This window comes from Pelmatolapia mariae, linkage group LG14, assembly GCF_036321145.2.
Source record: "Pelmatolapia mariae isolate MD_Pm_ZW linkage group LG14, Pm_UMD_F_2, whole genome shotgun sequence".
NCBI lineage: Eukaryota > Metazoa > Chordata > Actinopteri > Cichliformes > Cichlidae > Pelmatolapia > Pelmatolapia mariae.
Genome location: NC_086239.1, coordinates 16949732 through 16967902, shown reverse-complemented (window position 1 = coordinate 16967902; position 18171 = coordinate 16949732). Strand labels below are relative to the sequence as shown.

The 18171-nt window shown below is 40.3% G+C and overlaps 1 protein-coding gene across 1 annotated transcript; it reads left to right on the top strand.

Annotated features, from left to right (window-relative positions):
- The first annotated feature begins 3543 nt into the window (after positions 1–3543).
- On the top strand, positions 3544–17662 carry tsku (tsukushi small leucine rich proteoglycan homolog (Xenopus laevis)). Its single transcript, XM_063493846.1, has 3 exons — positions 3544–3784; positions 11700–12011; positions 14501–17662. Exons 1-3 carry the CDS (start codon positions 3770–3772, stop codon positions 15239–15241), a joined length of 1068 nt encoding a protein of 355 aa, XP_063349916.1. The 5' UTR covers positions 3544–3769; the 3' UTR covers positions 15242–17662.
- The last annotated feature ends 509 nt before the right edge of the window (positions 17663–18171 follow it).

The window sequence follows — 18171 nt, the reverse complement described above, 5'->3', positions numbered from 1 at the left end:
GAGAGTATTTTCAAAGGCCTTGGACTTTTTGGGTCGTCCAAGGCACAGAAACTCCCACTAACAAGCCAAACACTGCCTTGAATGCTGCTTATGCTAAAGAAGTTGTTCTGAGTTTTAGGAGCTCTGTTCTGTCATGCCAAAGTCTTCATTTAGCAAGGTAAAGTACAATTCTCTTTTTAAGGGAGCCAAGTTATATTTGAGTGACGGGGTCAGCAAAACTGCAGCTGTTATTTTCTGTGATTTCAGTGAGAAAAAATGAATAAATAAAATAATAATAATAAAGTAAAAATAATATTTAAAAAAAAGAAAAAAAATAAACTTAAGCGCATAGTGGTTTTTTAACGAGCTCTGGTGCCATCTAGTGGATAAGTCCTTCACTGCTGGTTCATATTTCCCCCCCCTTGAAATCAAAAGACTTTCTGGTTAATATAACTTAATATAATTAACCCGCTCAGTAAAGAAAATTATTGTTTCTCTCACAGTTAAACCCGTCTTAAAGTGAAAACCACGGACATTTGAAACACGGGCTGGTTTATAACACTTAACACTAAAAGGCAAAATCAAGCCCGAGCATTGCACTCCCTCTGCACATGCTCAGTTAGGCGCATATGCAGTACAAATTTATTAAACCACCTATTCAAAAAAATAAATAAATAAAATAAAAATCAGGAAAAAAATATTTTAGTTCTTTATCATTATTATTATTATTATTATTATTATTATAATAATTATTATTATTACTTTAGCCAAAGCACAACATTCAACCACTTAAACTACTGTCTTTGTTCACAAATTCAAGTAAATATGTATTATAAGTAATATAAAAATAGTACTAATGTGGCTTACTATTTTTTCTTTTCCCTTTTTTTGTAACTCAGTGAATTTAAAAATAACTGTATGATTTCAATCAAAGAGCTTGTGTATACTGGTGAATTAACTGTTAACCAAACCTCACACTCGGTGGTGCTCTGATGAATTTATTAAGCACTTTAAAGCTGTCAGAATAACTTAACAGTAAATGGATTTTTTTTAAATCTCTTTTCCTAACTTTATTTAAAAATGTGTCATATGTAACTTTTTTCTCAGATGTCTTTACTGGACACTGCTAAAATTGGAATGATTTGAACTTCAAACAGGTATAACTGGAATAGACTAACAGAAGAAATGAGCAAGATCTCTAACTTTTGGTAACGCCTTGTTACAATTGCTTCTGAGTCCTTGTACTTTTATTAATATTTTTCGAAAAACCTAAATGGTTGGCCTTTGCAGCATGTTGCTCTGAATAAACCTAACTGGGCGTTTGTTCTTTTCAAACATCTGAGCAGCGATGTTGGTTTTACCCTTCTGGTTTATTCCTCTGCAAACATTATTCAGGAGGTTTAATCTCCACCTGCTAAAATCATTTACCTACCCTATAATCTATTATTTGAATTTTGCCACGTGAAAAAAGGTTTTTCTTGTCATCTTAAAAAAAAAAAAATCCCAATAGCATGAATGATAAGTAATGTTTTTCAGTTGTAGATACTGTAACACGCCCCTGAACACTGGGATTGTAACCAAGGAGGATTTTACAGCCTGCACTGTTTCCACAGTTGACACTGACATTGAAATAACAGAACGACCCAGCGATCACAAACTTGTTGTTAGGTGCATTCTGGCTGTTATGACTGTTGTACAATGGACAGATTATGAAACAATGCTCCCTGAGCACAAAAGGCACCCACTCATATTACCCAAACACCTGAACTGGCAGTGGGAGCAAACCACACAGAAGTGATTTCTATTTCCTTTGTGTCTCCAATGATGTATTGTGCAGACACTTTGTGTGATTTTGTATCACTTTGTGTGTCCTTGTTTGAAATCTCTTTGCAGCGACTGTGTGGCTCGGCTTTGGCTATATTGCACTTTTGCTTGTGTTTATCTCACATTCGTGTTCCATTTCGGTCTTTTTGAACTATTCTGTGTATCTCTGGGGTCGTTTTGTCTCTTATTGCAGATGTTTTTGTCTCAGTTTGGTACATTTTGCATCTCTTCATTGGTTGGTGTATGTTTCATTTTCATTTCAAGCAGTACTCCAGGCCTCCCTCGACCAACTGGGCCTAGGGGCCTGTGTCTAGCAGGCCTCTAATCCTTTGGTGGCATTTTTAATAAGCAGTATGCCATGGCAGGAGAAAAACAAGAAGAAAGAGAGCTGGTTTACTTATGATTTCATTAGACTAGGATTAGTGTTAGGGTCTTGAGCAAGTTCTGATCTTTTGACAAACCTGAAGACCCTTTTATTGCCAAAAAAGATGCAAGAGGTCTATGCATGTGACAGTGTTTGCACAAAACGCGCAAAAAATATGACCAGCTTTCCTGCAGAACTTACTGTACTACGTGCCTTTTTGTTTGCGGGGAAAAAACAATAGTTGTACAGTTCCTCAATGCTGGCCTCAGTTTGTGTGCACCCCTGGGAGTGCTGGTGCATGTGTGTGTGCGGGTAACTGTATGGGTGTGTGCCGTGGTGCTGTAATGCTCTCACGAGGAAAACAATGGACCTTAAGGGTGCAGATAGAGAGAGCCGGGGGCCCTTCAGCATTGTTTGCATACCAACAGATGTTCATTATCACACTTGACCTCTGTGTTTTTGCTCCTGCATTATGAGAGAAGTGTTCCATGTCAGGATAACAGGGTGTAACACAAAATCTCCACAGATTTGGCCTGTGTAGGATGGTTGACTTAGTTATTTATTTAGTTGTCATGCTTGTATTTGGACGATCAGACTTCACCTGTCATATTGGAAGTAAATATCTATTAAATATGTTCAAATTAAACAGATAACCGTTTCTGTAGGCATTGTCTTGTACGCCTCAAACTTATTTGCCTGCACATCAAAAAACGCTAGGAAAAAAAGCGCGACAGGAAAGGTCTGGGTTTCCGTTCACATGAACTATTACTTCTTTATTTATTTTTTTTATCAGTTTCATCAAGACGTGTGGCTGAGGCCAAATGAAACAAACCGCCTTGTTGCGCAACCATGCTTTCAGCGTTTCTTTCCGCGCGTGTTTGTTTTTCTCCACTGCTACTAGAGGGCGCACGGAGCGCGGCATCGAGAATGCGGAAACTCGTACTAGCGATCCTTTCAAAATAAAAACGTGAGCTTTTTTTTTTTAAATTTCTTTCAGAGCGAGCCTGGGTGAGACCTCTGAAACAGTTTCAGTGTGTAAATTATCCCCGTTTCTAATACGAAATGGGTAAATAGATTTATTAAGATGAATATGATATGTTGCTGTATAAAGAGATTAGCTAGCTAAGGGCACATCTTAACCTGTACAGGAACCATGGCAACAGGAGCCGAGATAACCTAGCTGACTATCCGCTATTAACAAAATTGCTAATAAAAACTTAAAAGCCATCCTGAAGGCCCGTGCTTCTAATATAGTCGATAAAATGGAATAAATTCTTCTGTAAGCTCTATTTGAAACATTTTGTTTTGGCGGTAACAAACAGGAAGAGTGCTGTTTTTTTCTAGCTAGCTTTTTTTTTTTTTTAAGTGGGCGCTAAAGCGGAACGGAGGAGGACTTTATGGGATGGGAACAGACGAGTGTGTCCCGGTGTTTCCAGCTCCTGATAGTTTACTGCGGCGGAGCAGAGCACACTGTCAGAGGGGTTTTGCAGAGCTCATGAAGACTAGCAGACAGACGAGCCAGCGGGACACGAGAGAGCGGCGGGGGGCTGGAAAATGGGAGCGGTGAAGTGAAAAAAAGCAGCCGAAAAGCGGACTGCCTGGATGGAAGGCACCAAAGTAAGTTCCTGGAAACACAGAGTAATGAGAAAAGTAACAAAGTCGCGTTTTCCCCCTCTTCTTTTTTCCCCTCTCCCTTCTTCGTCTGCTTATTTTTTGTCTTCCAAGCTGTTAAATGTTGTCGGACAGAGAGCCCTGAGCAGAGGAGGGTGAGACATCTGGCCAGCTCAGATTTCACGTTTGCCTCTGTTTAAGAAACCGCCCCTGGTGTCCCGACTGACCCGACCGGGCTCTTGCGTGTCGTTAGCTCGTGCTGTCCGGACACAGAGGGAGAAATAAACTTTATGGTGCTTGTCTGCTGTGAACGATGCGCGCTGAGGTGACACGCAGAGCTGCAGTGACAGCTGAGAGGGGCGGGGTTGGCAATAAAAGTATGTAAACTGTTCTTGGAAATGAGCATGTGAGGTTTTTTTTTTTAAAGTTATTCTAGTGTATTTAAGCAAAAGACCCCCAACCCACCCCACCCCCAGCTCTGCCACGTACAGCTGCAGGAAATTTGATCTGCAGACAGAGGTGTCCGTGCAGTGCGTGGGTACCCGCCTCCCCTCTCGCAGGGCATGGCACCACGGTTTAAGTTGTGGCAATGCTGACAGAGCTGCGGCACTTTTTGCGAGCGTTTGGTCGGCTTTTTACGATGAAAAAGAGGAAGGGAAACTCTGACACTGACACCGAAAGCCATAAATGAGAGAGAGGAGGATATATAGATGAAAATAGAAGCAAATAAAAGCTCTGTACTCACATTTTCTTCACATTTACTGATGCAATCCAAATCCCCTCCTTTGAGCTTGACCGATATTTTTTTTGGAGCGGATATTGATTATGTCCCCTCCAACAATACTGTCATTGTTAAATCGGTGAGTATTCTTTATTTTTATTTTTTTATTTTTATTTTTTTCTATATATAAACAAAAAATGAACAAACAGTATATTGAAGTTGCATTAGAAAGGTGGAAATGATTGGGCTAGTGCTGGGGAAATATTGGCCTATTTGACAGATTTCAGCTTCAGGCCAAAACAAGATTAAATCTGGACAGTGTTGGAGAAATTTGGGCTTTCTCGCTCAGGATGGGCAATTCAAGCAACAGTACTGTTTGGCCAACAGTGCACAGTTGTAGCAGAGTTTTGGGTTTTTATGCTAGCGCTACCCAGCAGTAAAGTTTGTGCTAGATCGCCTATTTGTTATTATTAGTAATTTTTTTCTCAAAATTCCTTTGCTGTAATTGTGTTTGGCTTTGCCTGTTTTTCCTATTTGTGTTTTCATCTTCTTCTTTTGGTTATGGCTCATCTGCCTCCATCTCACCCTGTCCTTAGCATCCTCTTCTGGCACACCAACCCTTTGCATGTCCTCCTGCGTGGTTGTATTATTTGTATAGCAGCAACAAATCCACAGGTGGTACCAAAGGCGTAGCCTTTTAGGTTTGTGAAATTCCATACTGACGTTGTTGTTTTAGTTTTTTTTTTTTTTTTTTCATTTTTTCTTAATTTCTTTATTCATTATTGCCATCTTCTGGCAGTATAGAAGTGCTATATCTTATCAGGCACAGGTAATGTGATGCAGTGAATTCAGCTTTTTGTAGCACTTTTCTCACACTGACAGCTAAAAGCAGTAAAAGCACTACAAAAAGACCATGTGATGTGGTGACCTGTTGGGGGAAAAAGGGGTAGCAGCTTAAATTACCATCTCCAAATAGTCAGGATGGTCTAGGAGAGGATACCACCTGGGGAGTACATGCAGGGGGGGGGGGGGGGGGGGAGTTATCCAGTGTTTTTTTTTTCCTCCATATTTGTGTTATCAAATATCAAACCAACCTTGTAAGGAGCTGGCAGGATAAAGACTATTTTAGTGTTTAGTACCTGCTTAGTCAAGTGATGTAAACCTATGAAAACTGCAGAATGGCACTACTTCTAAACTACCCAGAGTTAATCTTTCCTGGTTGAATGGGCTGATACTAACGGACTGATGTCTCAGGCAGCTAGTTTTGGCTACAGTACTAGATTACTATTACTGCTGCATGACTATGTAAGCAGCATTTTCATGCTGTACCTGCTGATGATTATTCTAGCAGCCTTGTAAACTTTTTGGTAATTTCTACTTAGAGCTGGGCGATAGAACGATAATGATATGTATTGCGAAATAACTTTTTCTCGATAGAAAAATTTAACTATTGCGATAGGCCTCATCCCTCTTGTCCTCTTAAAAAAAAAAAGAACAACCAATCCACATTAAGTAGCGCAGAGCCGAACCAATCACAGCCGCAGTGTCACGTCACGTGACTTGTTACGTACAGCACAAGTGCCAAGGCGCATATGTGTATTTGTTTTTGCAGCCGGGCCGCCCGGGTAATGGAGGAAATGAGTTTGCCGACTAGAGAAAAATCAACCGAGAGCGTGAGCGAAGGTTACCGAAGAAAAAACCGATGATGGTTCCAATGCCGGAGAGATTGTCGAACGGAAGGGCCATAGAAGTTCCGTAGTGCGAAGGTATTTCGGCTATTTCAAGTCTGACAAAAAACAGAGTAGCACGCACTGTAAATTGTGCCGAAAGCAAGTCTGGAAATACAATAAACCGGTGCATGCTCAATCTCTGGCTGAAAGCGCTAATTCGTCATTCGGCTTGTGTCAGACTAAAGTCACTGTTAAAACTGTTTGAAAAGCTAAGCTATACAACAAGGAGAGATTGAGAATTTCCTTTTAGTTCTCAGTTTATTTGATATTGACAAAAGTTAGTCAATTTTGTCTGTTCTTCTGTAAAACTAAGATTTATTTTTAGAATTAAAATTTTGTTTCTAAGTGGAATTGACAATTTAGTAGTCTGTTTTGTTTGTTCTATTTTGAAACTTAAACGCTTTAGCGGCTGCGTTTTGTGTAGTTTGCAATATTTGCCTTTATTTATCTGAAACTGAAGTCTCATGTTCCTTAAGTACATCTACCCTGTTAAACTTATTATGGGAAATAAATATTTAAATTAAAACAAGCTGCTAATTATTTCACATTTTACTTGTGAGCAACGGCACATTTAAATCTTACAAATATAGTTATTTGGCTTATATCGTGATATATATCGTTATCGCCAGAAATGAAAAAAACATATCGTGATATGAAAAAATCTTATATCGCCCAGCTCTATTTCTACTAATATATGTGCATAAAATGATCACATACTACCATTACCTGCGTAAAGAGTGTTACTTTTATACAGGCCATCCAGATAAACATCCAGAGAGTTATTTTTATTCTGGAGTACTGTCCTGCTAGCTTTTCAGAGTGCATTGGGATGAATGTGATTAGTCTCTTTGCCTCAGATTTTATTTATTCGCCAGAACTGCTGGCGTTTCATTGGCACCTAATTGTTTTAAAACACTTAAGCAGTGCTGGTTTAATTCAAACTTCTCGTCTCCACCTCATTGTCATGCATTAATTTGGCTTAAAAGGATTAGTGCAGCATCCATCTTCTAATTACACACTTTTTAGTCTTCAGCTTGAAGATTAAATTGGGACAGAGAAGTCTCAGTGACATAACGAATACATCAGAGCACCGGAGGATGCTAAACACATTGGGGGCTCAAAGAGGTCTGACTCAGGTGGAAATGAATACATTTTAAATGGGAGGGCTAAATAGAGAGATAGTTAGATAAGTAACGCTTTAAAAATTTGCCTGCAGTATATTTGTATTCTACAAATTTGATTACATTTAGATAAAGAAGACACAGTAGAAGATCTTTTATTTGAACTTACACAAGGATTTTGCTTGCAGGCAAATAAAAGCGATGCTTTTTGATTGACTTTTGACACATTTATCTGATAAGTCTGATCACACTACAGCAAATTGAGCAACACTGTGATAATATTTTGCAAAACTCTGCATGTAGCTTGCAAAGATAAGATTGATCCCATAAAAATAATCACTGTGCATGCGTTCATATATAACTAATGGCTGATAAATCCTCAGGGGCCAGCAGAGGTTAATGTGCGGCTTTCACGGGATGAAGAGGTGTGAGAAGACCTCTGAAAGCGAGAACATGTCGGAGGCTGATTTCACAGTCCTTTGCCAATTGCCCTCTCAGGGGGGCTTTTGTAGCTCGTGCTGCTGTTGGATAATTGCAGCAGTTAGAATGTGTCTGATCTGGAGGCGCTGCCTGCAGTGGTTTGCTGTTAGCTGAGATTTATTGGCAAGAAGCTGGGAAGCACACCTGGCGCAGAAAGTTCAGCACTAATGCAGAGGGAGCGAACAGTGGAGGAGGGGAAGAAGGGTTGATGAAAGTGGCTGGATAACCACAGAAGTGACAAACTGCTGAAGAGCACTTGGTTTTACAGTTTTCCACATATAGGCTACGTCCACACTAGCCCGGATAGATTTGAAAATGGCGTTTTCGTCTGAAAACGCTCCGCGTCCACACTAGCGTTTTCAGTCATTTTCACAGAGTTGTGCTTCCACATTGAAATGGCCGAAAACGCTTACGTTCCAGCATTGCGCTTGCGTGAAACGCAAGAAGATTCGGCCTGCCTCATTTCTGTCTGCCGTTTATTTACTTTCTGGCTCGTTGAAACATCACGGCAAAATGTCGAGGAAAAGCACCGAGTTTTTTAAATGGACTAACAATGAGGTGGAGTTGTTGCTGCGAGTAACACAGAAGTACAAAGTTGCAAAAGAGTGAGAATTAAATTATTTGAAGCATGTACAAACTGATATCAATCTTTAATAGGGCTGTCAAAATTGAGAGCAAACAAAACAACTGCTGTATAATGCCCTCCGCTATCTTTGTTTAATTGGTCACATGACTGCATCACATGACTAAAATGCGTCATCGTTTTCGAAAGTTTCCATTTTCGCTGTCAACACTGTGACGCGAAGCACCGTCTTCAAGTGTATTCGTTTTCGAGAGCGTTTTCAAAACGCAGTCTCAGTGTGGACGGGAGGCCAAAACGGAGAGAAAACGATGAGAAAACGATTTTCAAACGAAAACGCATTAGTGTGGACGTAGCCATAGTCTGCCTATAGCATTCCTCTCTGTAGTTCCAGGTTGGGGTGAAGTAAAAGTTCTGTGTCCGTGTGCCTACGTAGAGCCTACATCTAGGGGTGTTCAATGTGCTCCTGTAAACTCCTAAAAAAAACCTGTGTAATTGAGCTTATTGGAAAAAAAACATTGAATATCAAAAATACAGTATGAAAAGCACAGACGGTGGCAGCAGTGGATGACTTTCATTGCTTCTAACACTCACTTGAGGACTTTATGTGTTATAACCTCACTGTTCTCCACGCCTGGCTGGTGAACCAGCAACAGCACAAGCACGAGTAGCCCACAGACCGGTGGTACCACATACTTTGGACACTGCCTCCATCTGAAAACAGACCAAGGTCATTTTAGTTAACTAAAACTGGATGTGAAAAACATTTTAGGTAACTAAAATAAATATAAAAGACCTTTTGAAAAAAATTAAAATAAACTGAAAGGATTCTGTGAACTACAAAAAATTGGAAGAAATATCCTTAAATTTGATCAAAACTTGCCTTATGAGACATTCATGGACTGCTTTTTGAGACTTTAGACGTCTACAAGACTGAGAGTCAACTGCTTTCATTTTTTTTGTAATACCTGTGCTGAAATCTTGCCTCTGACATATGTCCTCCATACAATCATAAATAATAAAAACTAAATCCAAATCTGAAACTAATAGAAACTAGCTCTCTATGGTCTGCTAACCAGTGTTAATGAATTTTGATTCGGTTTTAGTCCTAGTCTTATTTTCCTTGATATTAAATGTGAATTGTGTCCTTGTGTCTACTCTTCTCTTCTGCCCACACATGGGTGGAGCCAGCTGTAACATTTCACATTTTAAAAAAAAAAAAAAAAAAAAAAAAAGAATGTTCTGATTGGATTTTGTATCTCCAAAATATTTTCATCTAGTTTTTATTTGAGGACAAAAGTGTAGTACAGTTCATCACAGTTTTTTCAGTTTTTTTCTCGTGTTCATCTGGAGAAAAAAAGCCATCGATAAAAACAATGATAAAAATTGTTAGTCGTGAAAGTTAACACTGTTGCTAATGCACTTCAACTGGAAAATCAGTAGACCTAAGCCATTCTTTATGACAATCAGTGGTCATACATAAGATTTTAAATGTAGACTCAGAGAGATCTTTCTTGAATGAATTCATTAGCGGCTGTGGCTTAGGAGGTAAATTGTCTACCAGTTGGAAAGTTGGATGATCAAATTTGTGGCTACTTGCGTCTGCATGTTGAACTGTTGGGCAAAATACTGAACTCCCAAGTTGCTCCTGATGCATCTATGTGAGTGTGTGTGATTGGGTGAATGAGCCTTTTAGTTAAAAAAAAAAAAGTTGCATGTGAACTGTGCTGCTTGTAAAGAACTCAGCGTTCCAACATGCCCCTTCATGTCTGGTCAAAACGTGCAGCTCGGGGGACGTGCACAGTCCGCACTTGGAACGCACAGTCACGGCTTTCTATCGCTTTTACAGATTAACCAATAGCAGTGTGTACAGGGGTCAAAACAGCAAAACACTGCACAGAGGTGAGCGGCTTTGGCTGAGCAGACTTTGAGCCTGTTGTAATCGGCATGAATATGTTAAACAGCAAGTAATGTGTAACTACGGTCCTCACGCTCATACGTAATGTAAGGGGAATAAATTTTAACTCTTTCTAGGTGTTACTGAAAATGCATTTTGCATTTATTGGAAAGCCTTAAAATGAAATGCATTCATACTGGATTTTGTGCTCTTGGTGATGTCCAATAAAAAAGTGGAACTTCTAAGAGTTTTTTTTTCTTTTTTAAATTTGTAACAGCGTGACAGTTATTCTAGTTTACTTATTTAAAAACAGGAGGGCAAGGGTGTCATTTTCTCTGATAGCTATACTTGTGCAGAGCTGCAGGTTTTATCTTTTAACACATACTCTTCTGTGTAACGCATGCAACAACTTCACCATGACTTTTCACTTCTAGCTATTACACAACTCTTAACCTCTGTCCATTTTCTTTGTGTGTGTGTGAGTGTGTGTGAATGTGTATGTGTGAGTGTGTGTGTATGTGTGAGTGTGTGTGTGAGTGTGTATGTGTGAGTGTGTGTGTGTGTGTGTGTGTGTGTCTGTGAGTATACTTGTTGCCTTAGTTGAACTGCGTGACTAGACACTGTTAAGCTCCCATTCATTCCGATACACGCAGAGGGAGCACACAAGAGCTGAATATAGGTATGACTGGCTATTCTCTGGTTTGGTCTTGGTTCAGTTTTGCAGTATTTTTATTGGATGATTATATATTTATGCTGCAATTTATTCTCTTTTTAAAGCTTTTTAAAATTGTGGAGCAATTTTTAAATTTCAGTCATTTCATTTATAAAGTTTCTTTCTGTATTTGCTGTGCTTTACAGTGCAGTCACATGGAAATAGCATTTCAGAATGAGAAATTTTTTCTGACTGTGTCTTCTTAATACACCGAGGCTCAGAGGATGTGGGCACATCTCTCTTATTTTTGTTTCTCCCTAATTTCAAAATGGATCAAAGATTTACGATACACTCAGTTTTATAACTATGCGTATGCATTCTAGTGAGTTGACTAAGAAAGTGCAAATGAACTCATTGATCAAAGAAATTAGGTCACACCCATTGGGAAGCCAAAAGAGAGAGGGAGAGAGACAGAGAAGGGGGAAATTGGGGCTACTCAAGTTGCACAAATAAAAGCGTGAAGTCTTTTTCTCAGAGCTATACAAAAGCCTTCACAGCTCCTCAAATTTCTAAAATCCAGGTACTCTGTTCGGTAGTTCAGACAAGGTTGGATTTGATGGTGAGTGAGAGGTGCAGTTTCTCCAGATGGCAACTGTGCCCAGGAACCGTTTTTAACCTGGCAGGCAGGAGTGTTGTTAAGAGGGCTTTTAATGTAAATAGTGAATTTGTTCTCTCTCCAGAGAATAATGGCTCTCTTGCTGTGGCTCGGTCTCTCGCTGCTGGCGGACGCCCAGTCCAGCGCCGTTAAGAACTGCCATCCTGGTTGCCACTGTGAAGTGGAAAGCTTTGGTCTCTTTGACAGCTTCAGCTTGACCAAAGTGGACTGCCGAGGGCTGGGACCCAGCGCCTCCATGCCCATACCAATCCCGCTGGACACTGCTCACTTGGACCTGTCCTCCAATGAAATGGGCCCACTCAGTGACACCATGTTGGCTGGTCCAGGCTACACCACCCTCATCAGTTTGGACCTCAGCAGCAACCACATTACAAAGGTAAGTAGTTTAAAGAACTCCTATATATGTCCTTGACCCACTAAAGACTAAACTTTCACTGGTGGTTTTTCAGGCATTTGGGTTCTTTTTACTGTTTTTTTTTTTAAAATTGTTTTGTTTTTGTCATTTGCTGTGTTGTTTTCAGTGTTATTTGCCCAGATTTTGATGTGGCATCTTGCCTGGGATTACTGTAATGACCCTTATATCACTGAAAAGCAGAGTTGCTGCTTTCAGGAGCCATTGGAATTTTTGTTATTGCGCCAGTAGTTCAAGAGTTACAATAGTTTGACCTAAAAGTTTAACCTAAACCCGTCGAGCACGCCAAAGCTCCAATTGGGAGGATTATAATACTAGTGTAATAATTTTCTGGTACAGTGCTGTAAAAAAAGTATTTTCCCCATTCCTGATTTCTTATTTTTTCTTTCAGATCATCAAACAAATTTTAATATTAGTAAAATATAACCAGGGTAAATACAAAATAAAGTTTTTAAATGAATGTTTCTTTTTTTTTTTTTTTCTTTTTTTTATTTATTTATTTTTTTTAATTTATTTATTTTTTTTTTTAAATGAATGTTTCTTAAGGAAAAAAAAAGCTGTCCAAACCTACCTGGCTTTGCGTGACAAGGGATTTGTCCCCTGTTAAATCATGATTTGCCAAAGATTAACCACATATTTAGAAAGCTGAGTTTAATTTCACTAGCCACACCCACACCTGATAGCTGCTAGTCCTGTTGAATCAAGAAATCTGTTAAATAAAAGCTGTCTGACAAGTAGGCTAAAGGATCTCAGAAAGCAGCACATTATAATCACTATCTAAAGAAACTGAGAAACAGTTACAGACACCTGTCGGTCTGAAAGGGGTTACTAAGCTGTTTTTAAGGCTTTGGGACCCCAGTGAACCATACTGGTAGCCATTCTCCATAAGTGGAGAAAACTTGGAACAGTGGTGGTGACCACTTTATATCTAGAGCACTTCCATAACTCATCCAGGAGATCATAAAAGAACCCAGAACATCATCTAAGGAACTGCAGGCTTCACTTGCCTCAGTTAAGATCAGAGTTCATGATTTAACAATAAAGAAAGAGACTGGGCAAAAGTGCATCCATGGGAGAGTTCCAAGGAGAAAGCCACTGGTGACCATAAACAATGACACAAAGGCTTGTTTCACATTTGCCAAAAACATGTTGATGATCCCGAGGACTTGGAAAAATATTCTGTGGACTGACGAAGGAAGAGCTGAACTTTGTGGAAAGTCTTGTTACATCTGCACAAACCTAACACAGCATTTCATAAAAAGTACATCATATCAACAGTTAGACACGGTGGTAGTAGTGTTATGGTCTGGGGCTGCTTTGCTGCTTCAGGACCTGGACGACTTGCCGTAATCAGTTACAGCAAGCATGAATTCTGCTATTTACCAGAAAATCCTGAAGGAGAATGTCCAGCTATCAGTTCAAGCCTTGAAGTTCAAACACACTTGTGTTATGCAGCAGGGCAATAATCTGAAACACACCAGCAAGTCAGCCTCTAAATGGCTAAAAAAAAAACAAAATGAAGGTTTTTGGCCTAGTCAAAGTCTGGACCTAAATCTTCATGTCAAGTTGTAGAGGTGAGCAAATGAGTACAGATAAAAACATTTCCAGAAGTGGTGTTTGTTTATTCTGTATGGGCATGCTACTTTTGTAAATATAAATTTCTTGTTCTTGTGTAATAAAAAAACAAATGCTCTAATTGTCAAGCAGTTCGAGACTATTTGAAACATAGGTATGAATAGTAGATTCCATTTCTGCTCAAATCCTACACACCTTGCCCTTAATGTAACCTGCTCACCACTTAATGACGCATAGGTTATTGGGCGGGAAGTGACTGCATTCCTTACTATCCTAAAATTGCGTTTTTTTCGCTCATGGTCAGGAATTTTACTTGTGCTATTATTACACTTTTCTCTAGCATATTAATTTTTTATGCCTTTTTTTTAAACAAAGATGTATAACTTGGGCTGAATCTGCAGTGTTTTATAAATTCTACCAGCTTATTCTCACTTAGATTCAGACATACGCAGCTCAGACCTGCTCCCTACTGCCAGCTAGTTTGGAGTGTTATCTTTGTAAAGGGTCGGGTTAGCTAGCTACTCCAAATACTCTAAAGGACAAATCATTAAATTATATATCAAGTTTTTACAAGGACACAAAATTGATGGAGTCTGATACACAGAGCGGAGTGTTGAGAGAGATAGACGAAGCCAGTTAAAACCTTTTTCACAGTTCACTGGACCGCTAATGGAGCACAATGGACATTCAGCTCTGTAGCTAACACCTCTTCTAGTGTCAGTGATAACAGCTCAAGTATTTGCCCTTTCTGGTCCCATTATGGTGCAAGCTCCACCAGTCTCACAAAATAAATGAAAATATTTACTTGCAGCTCACTGCTCAGTGTTTATTCCTTCTTTTTATCTTTGTTAACTTGTTTCCTTCCTTCATACTTCCAGATAAGCCCCAGCGCACTGTCCAAGCTGCGTTATCTGGAGTCTTTGGATCTGAGCCACAACAGCTTGGAGAGCCTCTCGCCGAGCTGTTTCTCTGGGCTCCCCCTGGTTGAAGTTGACCTCAGCCACAACAGCTTCCGGGAGTTTGACTTGGAGGTGTTTGCTTCCAAGGTTCACGGTGAACCTGTTAGTGTGGATCTGTCTCAAAACAAGCTTGTTTCAGTCTCTGCTGCTTTGTACGGCCGAGTTTTACACATCCAGAGCTTAACTCTGTCGTCAAACCAGCTGTCGAGCGTGCCGAGCCTGGCGGGACTTCTTCTGAGGTATCTCAATCTGGATGGAAACCCCATCAGACAAGTCACAGAAGGAGCCTTTGCTCAGCTGAAAGATCTGGTTTATTTATCTCTGAGTGGCCTCCCCGAACTTGAGCACATCCAGCCAATGAGCTTCAAAGGTCTCCAGAGCCTGCAAGTTCTGGATCTCTCAAACAACCCGAAGCTCAAGAACCTGAGCCCCACAGTGTTTAGTGGGCTAGACTCTCTGCAGGAGCTGAATTTGACCGGTTCTGGCGTAGCATCCTTGCCAGCTAACATGCTGACCCATCTGCCCAGCATTAAGAGTATCACACTGGGACGAAACAACCATTGCTGGAGGACCCAGAAACAGGGACTGTTCCACCGGCAGATGGGGCAGGTCCAGCATAACGAGGTGCTGACCTGTAACACAGACGGCATTGTGCTGTGAGACCATATCTGAGGGAATGGACTGCTTCTTGGAGCCTTGATACCAGAGCTGTGCCTTTATTTGCTTAGAGATGAAAACACTTTTATTTGTGTGTGTGTGTGTGTGTGTGTGTGTGTGTGTTGCTCTTATTAAGTCACGGGGATATTTTGGAGTATCTTTTAAAGAGCTGAGGTAGCCTTCATGAAATATCATACATGCTGTATCTTTTTAAAACGCAGTCTCTTTTTATGTAGCACATTTTCTTTAAAATGCAGTGTTGTCTAAACTGGTAGAGAACCTGTCATGAAGTCACAACTTAAGCAATGTTTATACATTACTTAAAGTACTGGAGTGTACTTCATGTACACTCAAGGGATTTTACACCACACCACTGCATTTCTTTGTAAATTTGCTGGTGTAGTTTGAGTGGTATGCAAATGTCCGCTCGTATATTGCTTCTCATTAGCTTTTAATGGATATCCTAACTTAGTAATGACCAAATGAACAAAAAATGTCAAAAAAAGCCAAAAAATATAAGCACCATACTTTGCTGAAGTGACATAACTGCAGGTATGAAAAAAGACAGTCCATAATGAATGTGCCATCTGCATTGATTGTGGCACTAGTACACCTCTTCATGGACAGGAACACTGTGGGAAGGCAGCCCACTCTTCAGTCAGTGCAGCCCAGAGTTGCTGCTGAATCTGTGGAGAGGAACTCCACAGGTTTTCTGTGGTTGAGATCAGGGCTCATTGCTCATTGGCATCTTGTCTGGCGGTCCGCCCTGCCTCTGTCATTCTAATGGGACGATCATGGTCAGGTTGCCCCAGATGGGATTTTTTCCAAACCTATGATGGCTTTTTATAGGGTTGGGTGTGTTTGATAGAGGAGTGGCCATCTGGGGTACTTTGGGTAAAGGCATTGTGACACTCTTTGCTAAAATAAAATGTTGGGAATTATCAAAAAAGCAACCCCACAATAGAGAAAAACTCTTCCCAAATTGGGCCAAAAGTAGAGTGGTGTGTTATTAAATCCCTTGAGTGTACTTCAAAGTGGACCACATTACGATTTAATTGCACTTATTAGATTTGCGGTATTGTTTTATAATAATGCACTTAAACCTTTGGAAAATATCATTCCTTTAAAGCGTTGCTGAGAACGACAGCACTGACGGACTTTTGTTGACCGGTGACCACTAAGATTTTTCATGTGACATTGAATGTGACGCTTGACAGAAAAGGTTAGGGGAGGGTTTTCTTTAGAAGACTGATACCACTCTTATGTTTTTAGAATGAAGTTTATCTTTGCTCAAAGACTGGAAGCAGAGAAAGCAGCCTAGCTCTGTTGGAAGAACCAGCTTTCCACCGACGAGCTACCGGTGCCTGATCCGAAAACTGGTTCCACGCACTCCCACCGAAATGAGACTGATGCCAAGCAAAACTGCCCTTCTTACCGCTCTTGATGACATCAGATGCTACAAATTCTTAGATGATTCACAGATTCTGTCAGTATCCCACAGATTATTACTCAACTATTCCTGCGTAGCACTAACAATCTCCAGCGCTCAAACCTATTTAATCGTCAGCCGGTGATTAAGAATCACAAGCACCATCATTGCAGCACTTGAAGTAAGGTTTATTTAACATGTCCTTGCCTGCTTTGCTTATTCCATGGAAACACAGTCCACCTACAAGAGATACAACCCGTTCATTTGCTGGATTTTCTCACTTTTTTGTACAGAACCAGGCTGTCTTCGTATAACCCTGTATTCAGTCTTAATGTTAAGCTACGCCAACAGTGGCTGCTGGTTAACGCAAGTATTTCACATAAAAACAACTCCCCCAAAAAACATTGAACTCTAGAATCCAGGGAGCAGATTCCTTTATGTGCGTGGGAAACAAAGTCAAGTCTTGTTACACATGCTGAGGGTAAAATTCTTTTCCTTGTTACACCCACAAAATGACCATTTCATTACTTTATTTTTTTGTTTGCTTGTTTGTTTTTTGTGCCCATTGAGCCCGAGCTGAACTGTTCCTCTCCACAGCTACACTACAAAACAGGACGTAAGCGTCCTCGACCGTGCAGACCTGGAGTCGCTGTTACTCCCGGTCACGTTGTCCTCCAGCTGAGCGGGATGGGTTTCATAGCAGATTGGCTCATATCCAGTATTATTATCACTTGTTATCACATACTTGGTGATGAAACGATGCCGGTATGTGTTAATGTTTAAACATCGAGCAACGCTGTGCTTACCTTGGCATTCCTGTGGCATTCAGTGCAGCCTCAAGACTGCACATTAGGGTTTTATTGATGTCTGCAATCTGTAAAGGCGCGATATTTGAAAGCAAATCCAGTCTTTTCAGTTTAAGTGGAGGAAAGATTAGCAGAGACTTTATATTTGTATGTATGTAACTATGCTGTATATAACTTTATATAAAATTTGACTATTCTTACATCCTTTGACTGCTTTAATTCTTTGTGACGTAAGAATGGGAACAATTATTCTGTGTGCCGGCCGAGGAAATGAAACACATTCAAAACTGAACCACATGCGGGGAAATATTGTGTCAGTGTCTGCGCCGCATTTAACATTTTGCTCAGAAATCCAGTTTTTCATAGAAAGTGTGTGCAATATGTGCCTGACTCACAGCAAAGGGTGTGTCTCTGCAGGACACGAGGAAAAGCATAGATCTCTGCGGTTTGTGTCGCTTTCACAACTCAGAAACTTTATTTACACGCATTCACAGACACATACGGGCACGCTTGTGCTCCTGAATAGCTTTTTTTAAAAAAATAAAAAAAATTGGGACACGCACAAAGGTTTGTCAGGCTTATATGCCACAGTGCGCTGGTAACCTGCCAAGGAGGTGACAGCAAAGGAGCCAAGCTGAGAAAGGAGAAAAGGGGGAAAGAGAAGTGGGTATCCGACACGGCAGCTTGCAGATTTTCTG

What these genes read in the sequence shown, in the direction of transcription:
- tsku (XM_063493846.1), top strand. An exon ending in GCAGCAACCACATTACAAAG is followed by an intron (nt 12,012 to 14,500) that starts GTAAGTAGTTTA and finishes TCATACTTCCAG; the next exon opens with ATAAGCCCCAGCGCACTGTC.